At 39.1% G+C, this 20,891-nt stretch overlaps 1 protein-coding gene across 5 annotated transcripts in view; it reads left to right on the plus strand.

Annotated features, from left to right (window-relative positions):
- The window catches only part of LOC101892109 (kalirin), a 144,734-nt gene that overhangs the window by 13,527 nt on the left and 110,316 nt on the right, over positions 1 to 20,891 (plus strand). For 4 of the 5 annotated variants that reach the window (XM_059119510.1, XM_059119512.1, XM_059119511.1 and 1 more), the window contains 4 exons: positions 6,336 to 9,848; positions 12,383 to 13,359; positions 13,428 to 13,549; positions 16,871 to 17,074. In XM_059119510.1, the coding sequence (XP_058975493.1) occupies positions 6,336 to 9,848; positions 12,383 to 13,359; positions 13,428 to 13,549; positions 16,871 to 17,074 (4,816 nt within the window). The remainder of the gene's footprint in view (positions 1 to 6,335; positions 9,849 to 12,382; positions 13,360 to 13,427; positions 13,550 to 16,870; positions 17,075 to 20,891) is intronic. The other variant, XM_059119514.1, reaches the window with a different exon arrangement.

A 20,891-nucleotide genomic window follows, 5' to 3' on the forward strand; every position in this document is an offset into this window, starting at 1 on the left:
AAACTGATATTAGAATTTACGAAGTTGGAGCAAAATCGGATTATCCTTTCCCTTTCTGTGCTGTAAATTATTTTCTTTGAAAATTCTGACATTTTGTGTGGGAGGTACCAGAAGGAGTAGACCGATATTGCCCATCTCCGAAATCGATCTACATTTGACAAAAATATTACGATGTACCAAGTTTTGATCAAATCGGATACTCCCTACGAGAGTTATCGTGCACACCAGCCAGACAGACAGACGGCCGGGAGGACATAGGTAAATCGACTCCAAATGTCCTGAAACGGATTTGATTCAAAGGGATCTAGGGTCTAAAACCGTTAATTCAATGAGGTAGGTTTTGGCCGTATCAAATGGCTGAGCCATATGGGTGAGGGTATAAAAAAATAAAATTTTGCCCAGATCCGTCTCTTGCCTGAGTCAGGTCAAGTTCGAAGATGGTCTATATGGGTCTATAGCCGTACCTCCGATATTCGGTTTTTTTTTTTGATTGTAGCCAAATTATTCACTGAAATTGTCTGAAAATCCATACAAGGAGTCCCTTCTGGGTACTTTAGCCCCTGGAAGAGCATTGCCTACATAGGCCCACGATATCGTGAAGCCGCCATACAACAATATCCCACGATATTCGTTATTTGGAAAAATTGAAGAATTGTTTTAAAATTTTGTATTTTAAGATCGTAATGGGGGGTACTACAGCCCATGACAAAAAAATTGTTTATGCAGGTCTAGGTCCATACGATGACCCCTTAAGTGGGTACCTCCTTATATTTGGTATATTGACGATTTTAGGTAAAATATTCGTCGAAATTGTTTGACAGCGACAGCGAGTTGTCTATGCAGGTCCAGGTCTTCGTATAGCTTCCATACAACGGTAAATTCCTATATTCCGTATTTTTATGATTTTAGGGACATTACTCACCGGAGTTGTTCCAAATTTCGAATTTAGAGTCCGTAATGGGAACTACAGTATGCAGGTCCAGGTCATCGTATGGACCCCATATATGGCTACCTCCTTATATTCGGTATTTTGACGATTTCAGGTACAATATTCACCGATATTGTTTGAAATTTCGCAATTGAAGTGCCTAATAGGTATTACAGCCTGTGACAGAAAATTGTCCATGCAGGTCCAGGTCATCCTATAGACTCCATATATCGTTACCACCCTATATTCGGTATTTTGACGATTTTAGGTACAATATTCATCGAAATAGTTTGAAAGCTCGCATTTAAAGTTCTTAATAGGTACTACAGTCTTTGACTGAAAATTTTCTATGCAGGACCAGATCTTCGTATAGCCCCGATATAACGGTACCTCCCTATATGCGGTATTTTGATGAGTTTAGCTACATTATTCATAGGAGATGTTTCAAATTTCGTATTTAGAGTTCGTAATAGGTACTACAGCCTGTGACAGACAATTGTCTTTGCAGGTTCAGGTCTTCGTATAGCCCCCATATAATGACACCTTCCTATATTCAGTATTTTTATTATTTTAGCTATATTTTTCAATGAAATTGTCTGCAAATTTCGCATTTCGCAATTGTCTATGCAGGTCCAGGTCTTCGTATAGCTTCCATGTATCGGTACCTTCTTTTTTGCGGTATTTTTGATAATTTTAGCTACATTATTCACCGGATTTTATTTCAAGTTTCGTATTTGAATATTGTAAAGGCCTATGACAATAGTTGCCTATGCAGGTCCACGTCTTCACATAGACATCAATATAACGGCTATTCGGTATTTTTAAGATTTTAACAAAATTTTTAACTGATTTCATTTCTTATGTAAAATTTCCAAATTCGTTCCAAATGGTGAAGGCTATTCAAAGTTCGTCCCGGCCGATTTTACTGCTTTTTTTTCCTTTTTTGTTTTTTTTTTATCGCTTGTCACTGTCAACCCCTCCTGCTGCAATTTCAGCACCTAATCGTTAGTTTTGTTCCCACACATCGTTTCGGATTAACTATCGCTACTATTCTATTAGAATAACGTGTTTCGATAAATCTTTTTTTATGATCAACATAAAATGCAGCTCTGAGCACGTTCAATTTGCTGCCGTATCTCACAGCCACTACAGAATTTGTTATTTTCAATTAGTGCACATCTTTTTCTTTTTTTTTTCTTAAAGAGTTAATTTATGATATCTAATTACGAACAACGGGCATATTCTAATTTGCAATATAGAAATGCTTAATCAGCTGAATTCCGCCAGCTGAGATTAAAAATGGAATAGATATTTTTTTTTATCATTGGAGAAAGAATAATCAGCAGATCTTGAGACTTTGGGGGACGGCTGGTTTATGATGTGTGTGCCGTGATATTTGTGAATAAGAGCTTAGATTGGAGGAACATTTGATAATGGTATGGCCACTATGGAACATAACCTACTCTTTAACAAGTCATCAAATCCCAGAAGCCACCCCCTATCTACATCGATGCTATAGAGTACAGATTATGACTTTGAGAAGTCTTAAATGTCAAAGCGGATAAATATATGAATTGTTTTAGTTCAAGATTAGGTTTCAGGATGCACAGGTAGACTAAAGTCGGAAGCTGTTTTACTCGAAGACCTTTGGTCCACTGTGTTCATCGTAAGAGGATATAACTATGATAGGCAATATTTTGGGAAGGAAACAAGAAGGATTCAACCGATATATCCCATCTTCACAGCAGATCTTGTGTTAGTAGAAATAATGGATGCTTAATTCGGATTTTATGATCGTTTTGGTTATTCAAAACATTGACCATTTGTGGGGGAGATACCAGAAGAAATGATCCGATCTCTACCATCTTTCTAACAGATCTTGTGTTGATGGAAATATTGAGATGTACCAAGTATGGATGGAATCGGAAGTTAATTTCGCATTTTAAGAATTTCATGGATATTCAAAATTTCGACCCTTTGTGGGGGAGGTACTTGATGAAGTGGATCGATATTGTCCTTTTTCGCACCTGACGTAGCACTGATGCAAATATTAGGATTTGCAAAGTTGGAGAAAAATCAAAATATCCTTTCTCTTTAATTGAAGTAAATTATTACACCCTCAGCCATATGGTTAGAGAGGGTATACAGGGTGAGATAAAAAAACTGCAACAAAGTCAAAGGCCATAATTTTTACATTTTTTTAAATGTTATTGAATGAAAGCGAAAATGTCGGAAAAAGCATCAAATTTTAGAATAAGTTTAGATTTGTTCGAATTGGCCACCTTTGGCACGAATTACGGCCTTCAAACGGCCAATGAAATTGTCACACGCTGCCTGAATGTTGCTCTGCGGTATTTTGGCCCATTCCCGGCGAAGCGCTTGCTAGAGGTGATCGACACTTTGGTATTTTTTAGTGCCAACCTTGCTTTTCCAAAATACTCCAGACACAAAAGTCCAAAGAATTGGTATCCGGAAATTTTGGTGGCCATTGAGCGCTGAAAATGAACCATTCTTGGGTGGCGCGTGCAATGGTGCTGAGTCCTGTTGGAATGTCCAAGGTCTGCGGCCAAAATGTTTGCGTGCCCAAGACTTCAAAATACACGCTCCAGAATATTTTCGCGATAATATTCGGCATGAATTCTGATGCCACGGTCGATAAATACGGGCGGAGGGTGACCATCGGCTGTTATGGCGGCCCACACTATTACACTCAAACCATGGCCGGCGCTTGAGTTCTGGTGGCCAGCCGAAGGTGCACATTTTCAGTTGACCCCTTTGGCAGGTAAACACGATCATTTTGTTTGTTTACAAACTTCTGGACAACGAATGTTCTCTCATCGGAGAGAACCAAATTCGGCAGTGCACCACTTTCGGCGAAGCAACTCTTTAGCTATTTTAAGTCATTTTCTTTCTGTTGCGGTGTTAGTTCTTGCACTTTTTGAAATTTCAATGGCTTTAGCACGAGCTCATTTTTCAATATTTGCCGAATGAAATATTGCGATATGTTCAGCTCAAGAGCCACTTTTTCGGCCACTGAGACGCCGGTTTCGATCAAGTCGCTTTTTTACTTTTCGAACCATTTCTGCTGATGTTGTTGTTTGCTTCCGTCCACTTCCTTGACGTCGAGCTACTGGCTGCGCTGCCAGTATCACGTAATCGGTAACGAGCGATGGTACGAGACACAAGATATTTATTCACATTTAAATGCTGGAGTGCTCTAACGATAGCCACTTGTGGTTTTCCAGGGTCAAAATTTTGAATATCTAACATCGGACCATTTCTTCTGGTACCTCCTCCGCAAAGGGTTAAAGGTTTGAATAATCAAAACTTTTTATAAAATTCGAAATAAGCATTCGGTCCTCTATATATTGCACATATCCCATTATTTCTACTAACACAAGGTCTGCTGTGAAGATTGGATATATCGGACCACACCTTCTGGTACCTTCAAAATTTTGAATATCCATGAAGCTCATAAAACGTGAAATTAACATTCGATTCGACGATTCGAACATTCTAGACTTGACACATGTCAATATTTCAATCAACACAAGATCTGCTATAAAGATTGTAGAAATCGGACCACTTCTTCTGGTACCTCCCCCACAATGGTTGAAAGGTTTGAATAATCAAAACGTTTATAAAATTCGAAATAAGCATCCGGTTCTCTTAATATTTCACACATGCTATTATTTTTAGTAACACAAGATCTGCTGTGAAGATGAAATATATCGGTCCACACCTTCTGGTACCTCCCCCACAAAGGGTCCAAATTGTGAATATCCATGAAGCTCATAAACGCGAAATTAACATCCGATTCCATTCATATCTCAATATTTCCATCAACACAAGATCTGTTATAAATATGGTAGAGATCAGACCTTTCCTTCTAGTATCTCCCCCACAAAGGGTCAATGTTTTGAATAACCAAAACGTTTATAAAATCCGAAAGAAACATCGGGGTTTCTTAATATTTCACACATGTCACTATTTCTACTAACACAAAATCTGCTATGAATATAAGATAAATCAGTCCACACCTTCTAGTACCTCCCCGACAAAGGGTCAACATTTTGAATATCCACGAATCTCCTAAAACGCGAAATTAACATCCGATGCCATTCAAATTTAGCACAGCTCAATATTTCTATCAACACAAGATCTGTTACATAGATGGTAGAGATCGGATCACTTTTTCTGGTACCTCCCCCACAAAGGGTTCAACATTTTGAAATACCTAACGCTAAGTAAGCATCAAACTCTCTTCAAATTTCACATATTCAAATATTATCGAACCCAGACTGGGGCTATACATCTGTTACCTCGCATCCTTTAACCTAAAACCTACTCAAATGATAGTTGCATTGAGGTTAGGTCGAAAGAGCTCCATTTAGCCTGTCACACATTTTTGCAAAAATTTATAATTTTTTTCGAGAATCTCTTAAATCGAAAAATAAAAAAAAAACTAGAATGTCATAGTTCCATGGACTTATGCGTGATTTATTATTTATGCCCAACCAAGAGTATTCAAAACATATTCTTCAACTTTTTTTTCATCCCCCCCCCCCACTTGCATTGACGTTTATTTTTCTTGGGAAGGGTAGAGGGTTAAGAAGGGGAATGGGGCTTTGCTGCGTATTGCAAATACGTATCTCTTTTGTTCCAAACTTTATTCTATTTTAGATTTTCCCCCGCCATATAAGCGGCGTTAAGCTGCTGCTGCTGCAGTTTTTGTGGTTGTTGTTGTTGCTGCTGTAATTCAAAAGAATTCAAAAGCAACGCGTGACTCTCATTGTGAATGCAATTCTCTACTTCGACTACTACCCTTTCCATATGACAGCCAACCCATAAATACGGAACTGAGTGGCTATATGGATAAGAGGATGAAGAGGAAGATGATAAGGGAGGTGGTGTATGGGTATGTGAATGGTTTTGTTGTCGTCCCTCCACATTGTTTCAGGTCCATCTTTTCGTTCGTTTCTTTTTCTAAATGGGCCGTAATGATGAGTTAAGAGGGAGGGAGTGTAGGTTGAGGGGGGCTGCCAACGGAAAGAGAGGAACTACTGGAAATTGTGTAAAGGAAGTGTCTTTTGAATAGTTTCTTTTTTTTTCAATTTCATTTCTCACACGGCTCTCGTTGACAAGTCTTTGGGAAAAGTGTAAAACCCACAGCCATGGGTGTAATAGATTTTTATTTGAGTGAGTGAGGAAGGGAGGAGAGGAGGGTAGGTTAGTAAATAACATTTAGATGTACTACCCCACACACACACACATGTTAACTGTATCCTCCTTTCCTCTCTCTCTCTCTCTCCCTATTTCACCTCCTTTACTTTATTTCTATTCATGTTGTTGATGCTTTTAGTAATGAGTTTTCCCCATTTCTTCCATTTCCCCATTCTCCTTCCAGCGATTCGGCAAAAAATCTAGGTTTCACTGTCATCATTGATATGCGCGGCAATGGCAATTGTTCAACGAATGTCAAGGCCATATTGAAAGTGTTGCAGGAGCATTTCAGTGCCAACATCCACAATGTTGTCATCATAAAACCCGATAATTTTTGGCAAAAACAACGTGCCTCGATTTCATCACACAAATACAAGTTCGAAACGTCGACCATATCGATTGAGGCCCTCAACAAGATAGCGGAGCCCAGCCAGTTGACCAGTGATTTTGATGGCAATCAAATGTATGACCATCAACAGTGGACCGATGCCCGTTTGGCCATTGAGGATTTCTTTTGGCAGGCCAGTGATTTGGCCGATCGCATCGACGATCTGCAGGAGGATTTGCAGCGCAATGATTTTGCCGAGGATGTAAATGGGGCCCGGCATGCCTTGGATCATCACAATGAGATGAAAAAGAAAATCCTTAAGCTGCCCATTGAGGATCTGGATGTGCAGGGTAAAAAGCTGTTGGCCAAAATCAATATGACTGGGGGCGGCAGTGGTGGGGCGGTAAGTTGGAAGCTATATTTTTTAAAAACTATTCCCTTCAAAACTAATCTCTCTTTTTTCTTCCAGGTTGCCGCCGGAGCCGAGTGCGTGGGCAGTGGCAACGATTCGGGCACCTCATCCCAGTCACAAAATGCCTCACAACAATTTCGCATGGCCACCAACAATCCCGACATGTCGGCCGCCATCAGCAAAGCTTTAAGACAAATTGACCTCATCCATTCGGGCCAGCAGCGCTTGCTCACCTTGTGGCAGCACAAAAAAGTCAAACTCGATCAATGTTTCCAATGGCGCCTTTTCGAACAGGACTGTGAGAAAATGTTCGATTGGATCCTACACAATCGGGATGTCTTTCAAATGTCCTATGTGGAAATAGGTCATAACTATTCGGTGGCCAAGTCGCTGCAAGATGAACATCAAAAATTTGCCGTGGCCTCCATGAATGTCTCGGTGAACATAGATCGCATTTTGGCAGTGGCCTCCCGCCTCATTGAAAGTCAACATTATGCCGCTCAAAATATCAAGACTTTGGCCACCCGGCTGGATCGTACATGGAAAGATTTTGCCGCCGGCTTAGATGAGAGAACAGCAGTACTGCAATTAAGTGTACTCTTTCATCACAAGGCCGAACAGTATTGTAACAGTGTGGCCTCTTGGGCGGCGGCCTGTCAGGCCTCCCAGCCCCTACCCTCAGATATACAAAGCCTGGAGACGGCCATACGCACCCATCAGTCTCTGTACGAGGCCATGTGCCAGGCCTATACCGAGGTACATTCAACCAGCAAAAAATTACTTTATCAACTGGATCATTTGGTCCAGGTATGCAATCAGCCACCACCACCCGGTGTGCCAGATCATCGCAAGAACAGCAGCTACAACAAATATGGCCGGCAAAATCCCGCTGCCGACTACAGTGAGGGAGCCTCCCATGTCCTCGCCGTCATACATCAAATCCTGGGTCATCATCGTTCGCTGGAATCGAAATGGCACCAGGAAAAGATACGCCTCCACCAAACACTGGCTCTGCGACTATTCCAAGAGGATGTCAAACAGGTCTTGGACTGGTTAAAGAATCACGGTGAGGTGTTTGTACGCAAAAATACCGGCATTGGCCGTAACTTGCAAAAGGCCCGAGTCTATCAAAAGTCTCACGAACATTTCGAAAATGTTGCCCAGAATACCTACAGCAATGCGGAGAAGTTATTGGCTGCGGCCGATGAATTGGCACGCAGTGGTGAGGCCGATCCCAATGAGATATACTCGGTTGCTCATGAGCTGGAAATACAGGTGGCCAGCTTTGCTGAACGGGTTGAACAAAGACGGCGACGCCTTGACATGGCTGTAATTTTTTACACCCATGAAAAGGAGGTCACCGCCTGGATAGATCAGCTAAGAGCCGATGTTTCCAGCGATGAGACCATGTTATCTCAGGAGAATCTGGAGGGCATAGAAAGACTTTTGCAACAGTATCGGGAGCAGCAGGATAACACACTGAAGGGTTGTATGCAAACCATTGCCCAGGGTGAGGCATTGTTGCAGGAAATGCGTTCGTTGGAATATGCCGACAACACGGGGTCAGTGTCGGCCCTGGAGGCGGCTTTGGAAAAGTTGTCCAAACAAAAAGTGGAGTTGGAGGAACTGTGGTCAGCCCGCAAGTTCAGGGCAGATTTAATTTTACGTTTGCGTTACTTTGAACGGGATGCCATGGAGTTATCCTCGCAATTGGAAATCTGGTCGGAGGAACTGCAACATGCCGATTTATCCCGAGATTATCAAAAGGCCGAACAGCTAATACGCATGCACAACGAATCTGTAAGTGATATACAAAATGCCACCTATGAGGTGTTGGAACAAGGCCAGGAACTACTGCAAATGTTTGAATCGGCCGGGTTTATTTCAATGGCAGATGCAACCCACACAGCTCAGGCACGCATAGAATATCTCTTGAATTTCTTGCGAGAAAGAGAAATTGATTTGGAAGAACTTTCCGAGGCCAAGCGAGCCAAATTGGAACAGGCAGTCCAGTTGTGTCAGTTTCAGAACGATGCCAATCAAGTTATTTCCTGGATACGCAATGGTGAGGCCATGTTGGTGGCCAGTTTCGTGACACCCAACAGCCTACAGGAGGCCGAACAGCTGCGCAAAGAACACGAACAATTTCAGGTGGCCATTGAAAAGACCCATACCTCAGCGGTACAGGTGAAATATCGGGCCGATGCTCTCATCAATGCCAATCACTACGATCCACAGTCGATAAGGGAAATATCCGATGATGTTACCAAGAAATGGCAACAATTGGTTACCTATGCCGAGGAGCGTCATAAACTGGTGACGGCTTCAATCAATTTCTACAAAACCGCCGAGCAGGTTTGTTCGGTACTCGACTCCTTGGAGCGAGAGTATCGTCGTGAAGATGACTGGTGCGGTGGCGGTGGCTCAAGTGATAAATCCCAAACCATTGTCCAGCTTATCTCGAAACATCAGGAACAAAAAGAAGCCTTCTTGAAGGCCTGCACGTTGGCACGTCGTACCGCCGAAACTTTCCTCAAATATGCCAATCGCTCACAGCAATACTATGAATATCAATCGCAGGGAAATTGTGAAAATCGTGTCAAAACCATTCTGGATAAATTGCTAACGCAGGAGAATCAAGTGCTGGAATTCTGGACACAACGGAAGAAATCGCTGGATCAATGTCAACAGTTTGTGTTGTTTGAGCGCAGTGCTAAACAGGCCATTGAATGGATCCACAATACGGGAGAGGCTTATCTCTCGTCCCGCACCAATTTGGTGGGTAAAACTCGCGAAGAAACCGAAGGATTGCTCAAAGAGCACAATGAATTCCGTGGCACAGCCAAAGAGACAAGAGAACGGGTTAAACTATTGATCCAGCTGGCGGATAGTTTGGTGGAGAAGGGTCATGCCCATGCCAGTTCGATTAAGCAATGGGTGGCGTCGGTGGATCAAAGGTGAGAAAAAACCAAATGACAGAAGAGAACTTTAATTATAGGGGGTGATTGTTGGTTCGTTAAGATGGAAGAACTTCAAAAGGATCGCAAATTGTGTTCTACGCCAGAATACCTTTAGAGAGTCATCTATGGATGAGAACCTTTAGAAAGTCTTCAATAAATGGAAAGTCTGTAAAGGTCTTCCAAGGTCTCCTAAAAAGAGAACACCTTTAAGCAGATGACCTTTCAAGGTCTTTTATAGATAGGGGACTTACAAAAGGTCTTTTAGAGATAGAGGACCCTTAAAAGTTCTTCTAGAGAAAGAGGATCCTTTAAAGTTCTTCTGTAAATAAGAGACCTTAAAAGGTCCTTCTATAGATAGATAATCTTACAATGTTCTTCTGTAAATGGAGGACCCTCAAATGGTCTTTTATAAATAAAATACCTTCATGAGATCTTCTATAAATGGAGGACCTAGAGGAGGAAAAGTTTTTCAGTAAATAGAAGGCCTTTTGATGGTCTTTTTTTAATAGAGGAACTTCAAAAAGTCTTTTATAGACTTCTGTAAACAAAAGGCCTTCAGAAAGCCTTCTATCGATAGAGGGCCTTTAAAAAGCCTTCTATAGATGAAGGAGCTTCAAAATGTCTTCTATACATAGCGGACCTTCAAAAGGTCTTTTATAGATAGAGGACCTTCTAAATGTCTTCTATAGTTAGAGGACCTACAAAAGGTCTTTTATAGACTTCTGTAAACAAAAGACCTTTAGAAAGTCTTCTATAGATAGAGGGCATTTTAAAAGCCCTCTAGAGATAAAGGAGCTACAAAAAGTCTTCTATAGATAGCGGACCTTCAAAGGTCTTTTATAGATAGAGGACCTTTTAAATGTCTTCTATAGTTAGAGGACCTTAAAAAAGTCTTCTATTGTTAGAGGATTTTCAAAAGGTCTTCCATGGGTAAAGGATCTTCAAAAGGTCTTCTATAGATAGAGGACCTTCAAAAGGTCTTTCAATAGACTTCTGTAAACAAAAGACCTTCAGAAAGTCTTCTATAGATAGAGGACCTTTAAAAAGACATCTATAGATAAAGGAGCTTCAAAATGTCTTCTATAGATATCGGACCTTCATAAAGCCTTCTATGTATAGAGGACCTTCAAAAGGTCTTCCATAGATAAAGGAATTTCAAGAGGTCTTCTATAGATAGAGGACCTTCAAAAGGTATTCTTTAGATTGATGATCCTCCAAAAGACCTTTGTAAATGAAAGACCTTCAAAAACCCTTCAATATATAGAGGACATTTTAAGGACTTTCTATAGATAGGATTACTTCAAAATGTCTTATAAATACAAAACCCTCAAAGATCTTCTGTAAATAGATGACATTTAAAGGGATTTCTATAGGAAGGAGATCCTCAAATGCATTCTTTTTATGGGAGGCCTTTGAAAGGTCTACAAAAGTCATCTATGATTAGAGACTCTTTTAATAGTAGAAGGCCTTTATGAGACCTTCTTCAGATAGATGACCTTTGAAAAGTCTTTTTCAGACTGGAGACCTTTAAATAGGTTCTTCTTATAGATAGAAAACCTTCAAAGATTAAGATGACATTTAAAATATCTTCTGTAGAAAGGAGATCCTCAAAAGGCTTTCTATTTGTGGAAGACCTTTGAAAGGTCTAAAAAAGTCATCTATGAATAGAGGCTGTTTAAAAGTAGAAATCATTTATGAGGCCGTTTTTCAGATAGAAGACCTTTGAAAGTCTTTTTCTATTTGGAGGCCTTTAAGAAGATTCTTCTTTAGGTGAAGCATCTTCAAGAGGTCTCCTTTATTGTATTCCTTCAAGAGGTCTTATTTAGAGGTTAATATATCCATAGAATCTCTCTTTAAGGTCTAAAATATATTCTACCTCCAGAGGACCTCATAAAGGTTATATGCTCTTAAAGATCTTTCTTTTATCGAATACCTTTAAAGGCTGGCTGCCTAAAAAGATGACATTTAAAGTCACTTCTATAGAAAGGAGATCCTCAAGAGGAATTCTATTTGTGGAAGACCTTTGAAAGGCCTAAAAATGTAATATATGAATAGAGGATCTTTAAAAGTGGAAGACCTTTGAGACCTTCTTCAGATGTAGACCTTTGAGAAGCCTTTTTCAGATTGGAGATCTTTAAAAGGGGTCTTCTTAAGATATTAAATTTTTAAGGGGACTTCGTTATTGTATTCCTTCAAGATATCTTATTTAGAAGTTAATCAGATGACCTTTACGAGACCTTCTTCAGCTGGAGACCTTTGAGAAGTCTTTTTCTAATTGAAGACCTTAAATATGGTTCTTTAGGTTGAACATCTTCAAGAGGTTTTATCTATCCATTAAACCTCTCTTTAAGGTCTTAAACAAATTCTATCTCCAGAAGACCTTATAAGCATCTTTCTTTCATAGAATACCTTTAAAGGCTTCCTGTCCATATCGCCTCTTAACGAACCAAAACTACATCTAACAATTAAAGCTTAAAAATTATTTATTAATTTCCTCCCAACCTTCCTCCTCCTCCTGCTCCTCTCAAAAGGTACAAGGACTTTAGCAATCGCATGGACTCATATAGGGAACAATTGGAAAAATCACTGGGCATGATTAGCGAATCAGATACCAACGTGTCGATGAGTTCCGGCATTGGTTCAATTTCATCCTCATCATCGTCAAACGATCGTCATTCAGATCCTACTTTAGAAGCCAAGCTGACTACCTCAACGACCGTGGCCAATAAGGAGATCAATGAAGAGAAACGAAAATCGGCTCGGCGAAAAGAATTCATTATGGCCGAACTAATGCAAACGGAGAGAGCTTATGTCAAAGATTTGGAAACATGCATCAAATGTTTCCTGGAAGAATTTCGTTTCGGTCAAGGGGTACCTACCGCGCTGCACGGCAAGGAGGACATTATTTTCGGCAATATACGTGAAATCTATAATTTCCACAATAAGATATTCCTACGCGAGTTGGAAAAATACGAAACAATGCCCGAAGATGTGGGCCATTGTTTTGTGACATGGGCCAGTAAATTTGATATGTATGTGCACTACTGCAAAAATAAGCCAACATCAAATAATCTCCTGGTGCAACATGCCGGCAACTATTTCGATGATCTGCAACACAAACACAAGGTGGAACATCCCCTGCCCGCCTATCTGATTAAACCTGTGCAAAGAATTACCAAATATCAGCTATTACTCAAAGATTTACTATCGTGCTGTGAAGAATCACATGGTGAAATTAAGGAGGGCCTGGAGGTGATGTTGAACGTGCCGAAGAAGGCCAACGATGCCATGCATTTGTCGTTGCTCGAGAACTGTGATGTTTCCATCGACAGTTTAGGTGAGGTTGTCTTGCAAGATGCATTCCAAGCCTGGGATACCAAGCAATTGATACGCAAAGGACGTGATCGCAGAGTATTTCTATTCGAAATGTATTTGCTGTTTGCCAAAGAGGTCAAGGATTCGAATGGATCGGCTAAATATCAGTTTAAGAGTAAATTAATGACCACAGGTGGGTTGTTGGGAGATTTTGAATTTGAATTTTCTGTTTGCTAATAATTATTTTTGAATTGTTTTTAGATCTCGGCATAACCGAACACATTGAGGGTGATGAAACGAAATTTGCCGTCTGGACAGGTCGCTCACCTATGCTGTCCGATTGTCGCATTGTACTTAAAGCCAATAGTTTGGAGACCAAACAGGTAAGGAAATTTTTTTAGAAAACAAAAGATCTTTGTCCATAGAAAAACTTTCGATTGGTTTCCTTTCAAATCTACTTTTTTAGAATTCGCTTTAAGGCTCTACTATGAAAAGAGTGGATTTTTAAGAATTTCAGAATATAAGCCTTTTGATAGTATTTTCCTCCATAGAAGGAGTTTCATATGCCTTTCTTATATAAGTCCGTTTAAAGGCCTCCTAAGACTGGCTGAGGTCTTTTTCAATAGAAGACCAAGAGGTCTAAAGAAGACCAATAGGTCTTCTTCTAAAGAAAACCAAGAGGTCTTCTTCTATAGAAGACCAATAGGTCTTTTTCTACAGAAGACCAAGAGGTCTTCTTCTACAGAAGACCAAGAGGTCTTCTTCTACAGAAGACGAAGAGGTCTTCTTCTACAGAAGACCAAGAGGTCTTCTTCTGTAGAAGACCAAGAGGTATTCTTATATAGAAAACCAAGTGGACTTCTTCTTTGGAAGACCAAGAGGTCTTCTTTGGAAGACCAAGAGGTTTTCTTCTTTGGAAGACCAAGAGGTTTTCTTCTTTGGAAGACCAAGAGGTCTTCTTCTTTGGAAGACCAAGAGGTCTTCTTCTTTGGAAGACCAAGAGGTCTTCTTCTTCGGAAGACCAAGAGGTCTTCTTCTTTGGAAGACCAAGAGGTCTTCTTCTTTGGAAGACCAAGAGGTCTTCTTCTATAGAAGACCAAGAGGTCTTCTTCTTTGGAAGACCAAGAGGTCTTCTTCTTTGGAAGACCAAGAGGTTTTCTTCTATAGATAGGGGACCTTCAAAAGGTCTTTTATAGATAGAAAACCTTCAAGGGTCTTCCGTAGACAGATAACCCTGAAGGGAAAGGAGATCGTCAAAAGGCCTCCTATATTTGGAAGACTTTTAAAATTGCTTAAAAAGGTCACCTATGAAAATAGGATGTTTAAAAGTCTCCCGCAGATAGAAGATTTTCATTAGTCCTTCTTCAGATAGAAGACCTTTGATTGGAGACCTTTAGATTCTATTTCCACAGATGACTTTTTAAGCACTTTTAATGGTCTTCCAAATATTGAAGGACTTTTGAAGATCTCCTTTCTGTAGAAATCCCTTTAAATGTCATCTATCTACGGAAGACACTTGGATTTTCCGATTGGAGACCTTTAAAAAAGTCTTCCTTGGGTAGAACATATTCAAGAGGACTTTTTTTTACACAGAATTCCTTATTGAGGTCTTGTATATTTTGAAGTTAATCCATTTGTGGAATCTGTGGCATGGGCCATGACCGAAAGCGGTAGAACTTTTTAGTAATAGTCCTAGGCTTTTTCAGGAAAATTTTTATACAACTGTAGACATTTACAAGGCCTAAAGGGGTGGATATTTAAAATTTTTTTCCTAGCAATTTTTAAGGCCTAAGGCTAGGAATATTTCTAAACTTTTTTAAATTTTTCCATGGACCAAAGCGATGGATTGTTTTATTTTTTAATTTTCTAGGCATTTTTAAGCAAGGCGTGGAATAAATTCTTTAGCTTTTAAAGGCCCAAAGTGGAGGAATTTTTATATAGATTTGTGGGCTTATCCAAAGCGTATGACGTTAGCATTTTCTAATATTTTTTTCCACCAAAGCGGTGGAATTTTTATAAAAGTACCCAAAGCAAAGAAATTGAAAAAAATCTAATGTTTTTGATTCAAAGACCAGACCTTTTTTTAATAAATTTTGAAGACTTTTCTCAAATGGTTTTTATACCATTTTCTAAGCTGTTACTAGTTTATAGACAGTGGGATTTTATTTAAAAAAAAACTTTCGGATTTTTCAAAGCCCAAAGAAGAGGGTTTTTAAAACCGTTTTTTTAGTCCCAAAGGCGTGGGTATTTTAAACCGTTTTTCTCGTCCCAAAGGCTTGGGTATTTTAAACCGTTGTTCAAGTCCCAAAGGCGTGGGTATTTTAAACCGTTGTTCAAGTCCCAAAGGCGTGGGTATTTTAAACCGTTTTTCTAGCCAAAAAGGCGTGGGAATTTTAAAACCGTTTTTCTAGTCCCAAAGGCGTGGGTATTTTAAACCATTTTTCTAGCCCCAAAGGCGTGGGTAGTATAATTCGGTTTTCTAGTCCCAAAGGCGTGGGCATTTTAAACCGTTTTTCTAGCCAAAAAGGCGTGGGAATTTTAAAACCGTTTTTCTAGTCCCAAAGGCGTGGGTATTTTTAACTCGTTTTTCTAGTTCCAAAGGCGCGGGGATTTTAAACCGTTTTTATAGTCCCGAAGGCGTGGGTATTTGAAACCATTTTCCTAGTCCCAAAGGCGTGGGTATTTTAAAACGTTTTTCTAGTCCCAAAGGCGTGTGCATTTTAACCCCGTTTTTGTAGTCCCAAAGGTGTGGGTATTTAAAACCGTTTTTTTCGTCCCAAAGGCATGGGTATTTTAAAACCTATTTTCTCGTCCCAAAGACGTGTGTATTTCAAAACCTTTTTTCTAGTTCCCAAGGCGTGGGCATTTTAAAACCGTTTTTCTCGTCCCAAGAGCGTGGGTAGTTTAATCCGACCCAAAACCGTGAATTTTTCAAGGTTTCCTCCGTATATATTTTGACGGGCTGTTATTAAATTAAGACCCTTGAACGCTGTTTTTTTTATAGAATACATTTAAGGGATCTCTTTCTCAAGAAACCAGATTAAAAGTCCTTCATCTACAATAGGCTTTTTAAAGATCTTCTAAACTGTCATTGGAATTTTAAAAGTAGCGTTTTCATAAAGTCCTATGTAACTTGATATAAGGTTTCTATCTATCTTTGACCTTTTGTTCTGCTATTAAGAGAAGATCTTTACAGAATAGCTTTAATGGGTCTAGTCTCATAAAAGCCGTGCTAAAATATTTCTATCTATATTACAAGGTCTTCTAACCCTTCGTGAATATAAAACATGCCATTTTGACCTTTTAAAGATCCTCTTTCCATAAGGTTCTATTTCTATTGTTTAATGTAGTTTAACCATGGAAAGTCCTTTAAATGGCCATCAATCTGTGAAATATTTTCTAATTGCTTTTGTTTAATGACTTCAAAAAATACCATAAAGCACCTTTTCTACTTCTTACCGCAATCTATACTCAAGACATTCTGCTCTTGGTGTTCTCTTTTGAATATTTTCTTTTAAATTTTAATATATAACTTATTTAAATGACTTATTCAAGTAATTTAAAGAATTCCATAAAGCACCTTCTATATTTCTTCTTCCCACCGTGTACCAACAAGATCTTCTGTTCGTGAACTACTCTTCCGATTTTTTTTTCAACATTACCTTCTATTTTGTTAATATATTAATTTTTTTTTCAACTTTCAGATTTGGACCAAAAAACTACGCGAAGTCATGCAGGAGTCATGCTTCTCTGGCACTTCCCTAACCCTGCCCAAATCACCAGCCAAGAATTCGGGTTCATCGCAACGATCCTCGCGTGATCTGGATGATCCATTGACTGAAAACGATCACGACAGATGTTCCTTAGCCAGCTTTGGATCTGGCAATACAACAGATAGTGATAACAAAGTGAGTACAGAGTTTTTTGTAATAATTTTATTTTTTTTTTTGTTAATTAAGGAGTTGTCGTTTTTGCACAATAATATTGGAGATTTCTGTGGAAGAAATTGGAGAAAAAAATGTCGACGTGAAAAAAATGAAAATTACCCAATTTTGAATATGACAAATGATGCCATTAATTTCCAATATCGAGACACAGGATTGATGTAGCCAATTGTGATTCTAGTTTAACTATGACAACTTCTAATTGGGATAGGAAACAACTTTATTAGATCAATGGCCTTTTGCGGGAAGAATATCGAACAGGAGCAGAATATCAACTTTTCGTTTAGAAATGTTACTTAAAAATCCTCGCTAGGAAAATATCCTTAGAACTCTAGCTCAAAGAAATATTCTTAAAAACTCCACTTTAAGAGTACATCCTTTAAAGCTCCATGTTTAGAACATATCCTTAAACAATTCTCGTTTAGAAAATCCACTTCCGCTATTTTCTACCTGTGAACAAGTCCAATCAGCATTGCTATCTGAAAATGTCTGTATTAAACAATGCTTTAATTCTTTGGCCTTAACGATGTTTTAATATGTACAGCATATTTGTAGGCACTTGTATCAAGTGTGTGTCCAAAAGCTGCCCTATCCTCTTTTAGTACCCACAACCACTATGATTTACATTCTAATTTTAGAATCAATCATTTCCCAAACTGACTTCCAATTCGGGGTTGGGGGGGGGTGGTGTGGTATTCCATATCAAATATTTTGATTCAAAGAAACCTTAAAAAACATTCAAATCCATAGCATGCCTTGGATTTGCTAATAATCTCAAAAGCGATTCCTGCAATTGCCTACCATGAATAATGGTTTGTTTGTTGTTGTTTTCTTTTCGTGTGTTTCAATATAAAACTCTCCACAGAAGAAGCAATAAATTAACTACTCAACAACAGCACACAAGTTGTCTTAAGGTATAACGAACGACACTACCCCAACATGGCCATGGCGATGATGGGGATGATGATAATGACTTATCCATACAACATGTTAAGGAATTCTTTCAACATGGAATTTTTGGTGTAATACCTCACTGTGAAATGGCTTGAGAAGCTTTTTCGTTGAAGCTTTTTTCTTTGGTATGCCTAAAAGTATGCTCTCTTATATTTTATGGAATTTCTTAATATTTAAGAGAATTGTGTAGATGGATTTTGGCATTCGTGTTTTCTCTTTCCTAAAGAGGATTACAACAAGAGGAAGGACACCATGGCATATACATACATATGCCTTAGTATGCCTAAAAGTATACTCTCTTATATTTTTTGGAAATTCATAATATTTAAGAGAATTATCGAGATGGATTTTGGCATTCGTGTTCTCTACGTGTCCTGTAAATTGTTTTGCTTTAAAATACCCTCTTTCCCTGTCCGGTAACTTGGGGCTGGGCCAAAGAGGATTACAACTTAACAAAAAACAAGTAAAAAAGCCAAAGGTTCGACCGGCCGAACTTTGAATGCCCTCCACCAAATGGAACGAATTTGGCAATTTTCAAAACAAAAATAAAAAATCCGTTAAAATTCTGTTAAAATCTTAAAAATACCGAATGTAGCCGTTATATTAGGGTCTATATGACAACGTGGGCCTGCAAGTTTTGTCATAAGCCATTACAATATTCAAATGCGAAACTTGAAAAAAAATTCTGTGAATAACGTAGGTAAAATCATCAAAATACTGAATATCGGAAGGTGCCGTTATATGGGGGCTATACGAAGACTTGGACCTTCACAGACAATTTTCTGTCATAGGCTGTTGTATTCATTGCGAACTTCAAATACCAAAAAATTTAGAACAATTCCGGTGAAAAATACCGAATATCGGGAGGTGCCGTTATATGAGGGCTATACGAAGACTTGGACCTGCACAGACAATTTTTTGTCATAGGCTGTAGCATCCATTACGAACTTCAAATACCAAATTTAGGACAATTCTGGTAAAAAATACGGAAATAGGGAGGTACAATTAAATGGGGGCTATACCCAAAAGTGGACCTGCACGGGCAATTTTCTGTCATAGGTTGTAGTATCCATTACGAACTTCAAATACCAAATTTGAAACAATTCCGGTGAATAATGTCGCTAAAATCATCAAAATACCGAATATCGGGAGGTGCCGTTCAATGGGGGCTATACGAAGACGTGGAGGCTATACGAAGACGTGGGGGCTATACGAAGACTGCACAGGCAATTTTCTGTCATAGGCTATAGTATCCATTACGAACTTCAAATACCAAATTTAAAATAATTCCGGTGAAAAATACCGAATATCGGGAGGTGCCATTCAATGGGAGCTATACGAAGACGTGGACCTGCACGGACAATTTTCTGTCATAGGCTCTAGTATCCATTACGAACTTCAAATACCAAATTTGAAACAATTCCGGTGAATAATGTCGCTAAAATAATAAAAATACCGAATATCGGGAGGTGCCGTTATATAGGGGCTATACGAAGACGAGGACCAATTTTCTGTCATAGGCTGTAGTATCCATTACGAACTTCAAATATCAAGTTTGAAACAATTCCGGCGAAAAATACCGAATATTGGGAGGTACCATTATATGGAGCCTATACGAGACCTGGACCTGCACAGACAATATTCTGTCATAGGCTGTAGTATCCATTACGAACTTCAAATACAAAATTTGAAACAATTCCGGTGAATAATGTTGCTTAAATCACCAACATACCGAATATCGGGAGGTTCCGTTCAATGGGTGCAATACGAAGACGTGGTCCTGCACAGACAATTTTCTGTCACAGGCTGTAGTATCCATTACGTACTTCAAATGCCAAATTTAAAACAATTCCGGTAAATAATGTCGTTAAAATCGTCAAAATACCGAAAATAGGGAGATACCGTTATATGGGGGCTATACGAAGACGTGGACCTGCACAGACAATTTTCTGTCATAGGCTGTAGTATCCATTACGAACTTCAAATACCAAATTTGAAACAATCCCGGTAAATAATGTCGCTAAAATCATTAAAATGCCGAAAATAGGGAGGTACCACTATATGGGGCTATACGAAGACGTGGACCTGTACTGACAATTTTCTGTCATAGGCTGTAGTATCCATTACGAACTTCAAATGCCAAGTTTGAAACATTTGCAGTGAAAAATGTCCCTAAAATCATCAAAATACCGAATATCGGGAGGTACCATTATATGGGGGCTATACGAAGACGAGGACCTTCACAGACAATTTTCTGTCTTCGGTTGTTGTATCCATTACGAACTTCAAATACCAAATTTGAAGCAATTCCGGTTGAATAATGTCGCTAAAATCATCAAAATACCGAATATCGGGAGGTGCCGTTCGATGGGGGCTATATGAAGACGTGGACCTGCACAGACAATTTTTTGTCTTAGGCTGTAGCATCCATTATGAACTACCAAATTTCGAACAATTCCGGTGAATAATTTCGCTAAAATCATCAAAATACCGAATATCGGGAGGTGCCGTTCAATGGGGGCTATACCAAAACGTGGACCTGCATGTCCCATTTTCAATACCAACAGTCCTGCAGACATAATATACATTTGAGTAAAATTTTATCAACCTACAAGGAAAATTGTAACAACCTACGGAATGACAAACTTTATATACCCTCCATACTATGGTGGAGAACGGAAGAAAGACAGGAAGGAAGGAAATACGTTAGGAAGGGAATGGAGAGAATGGATTTGACATGTGAGTACATGTTCATTAATATTTCATTAGAAATCAAAACGGGTTAAATACACCTTTTTTGTCCCGCATAGAAAGAGTGGTGTTGTGT

Source organism: Musca domestica, unplaced genomic scaffold (assembly GCF_030504385.1).
Source record: "Musca domestica strain aabys unplaced genomic scaffold, Musca_domestica.polishedcontigs.V.1.1 15, whole genome shotgun sequence".
In the NCBI taxonomy this organism is placed as follows: domain Eukaryota; kingdom Metazoa; phylum Arthropoda; class Insecta; order Diptera; family Muscidae; genus Musca; species Musca domestica.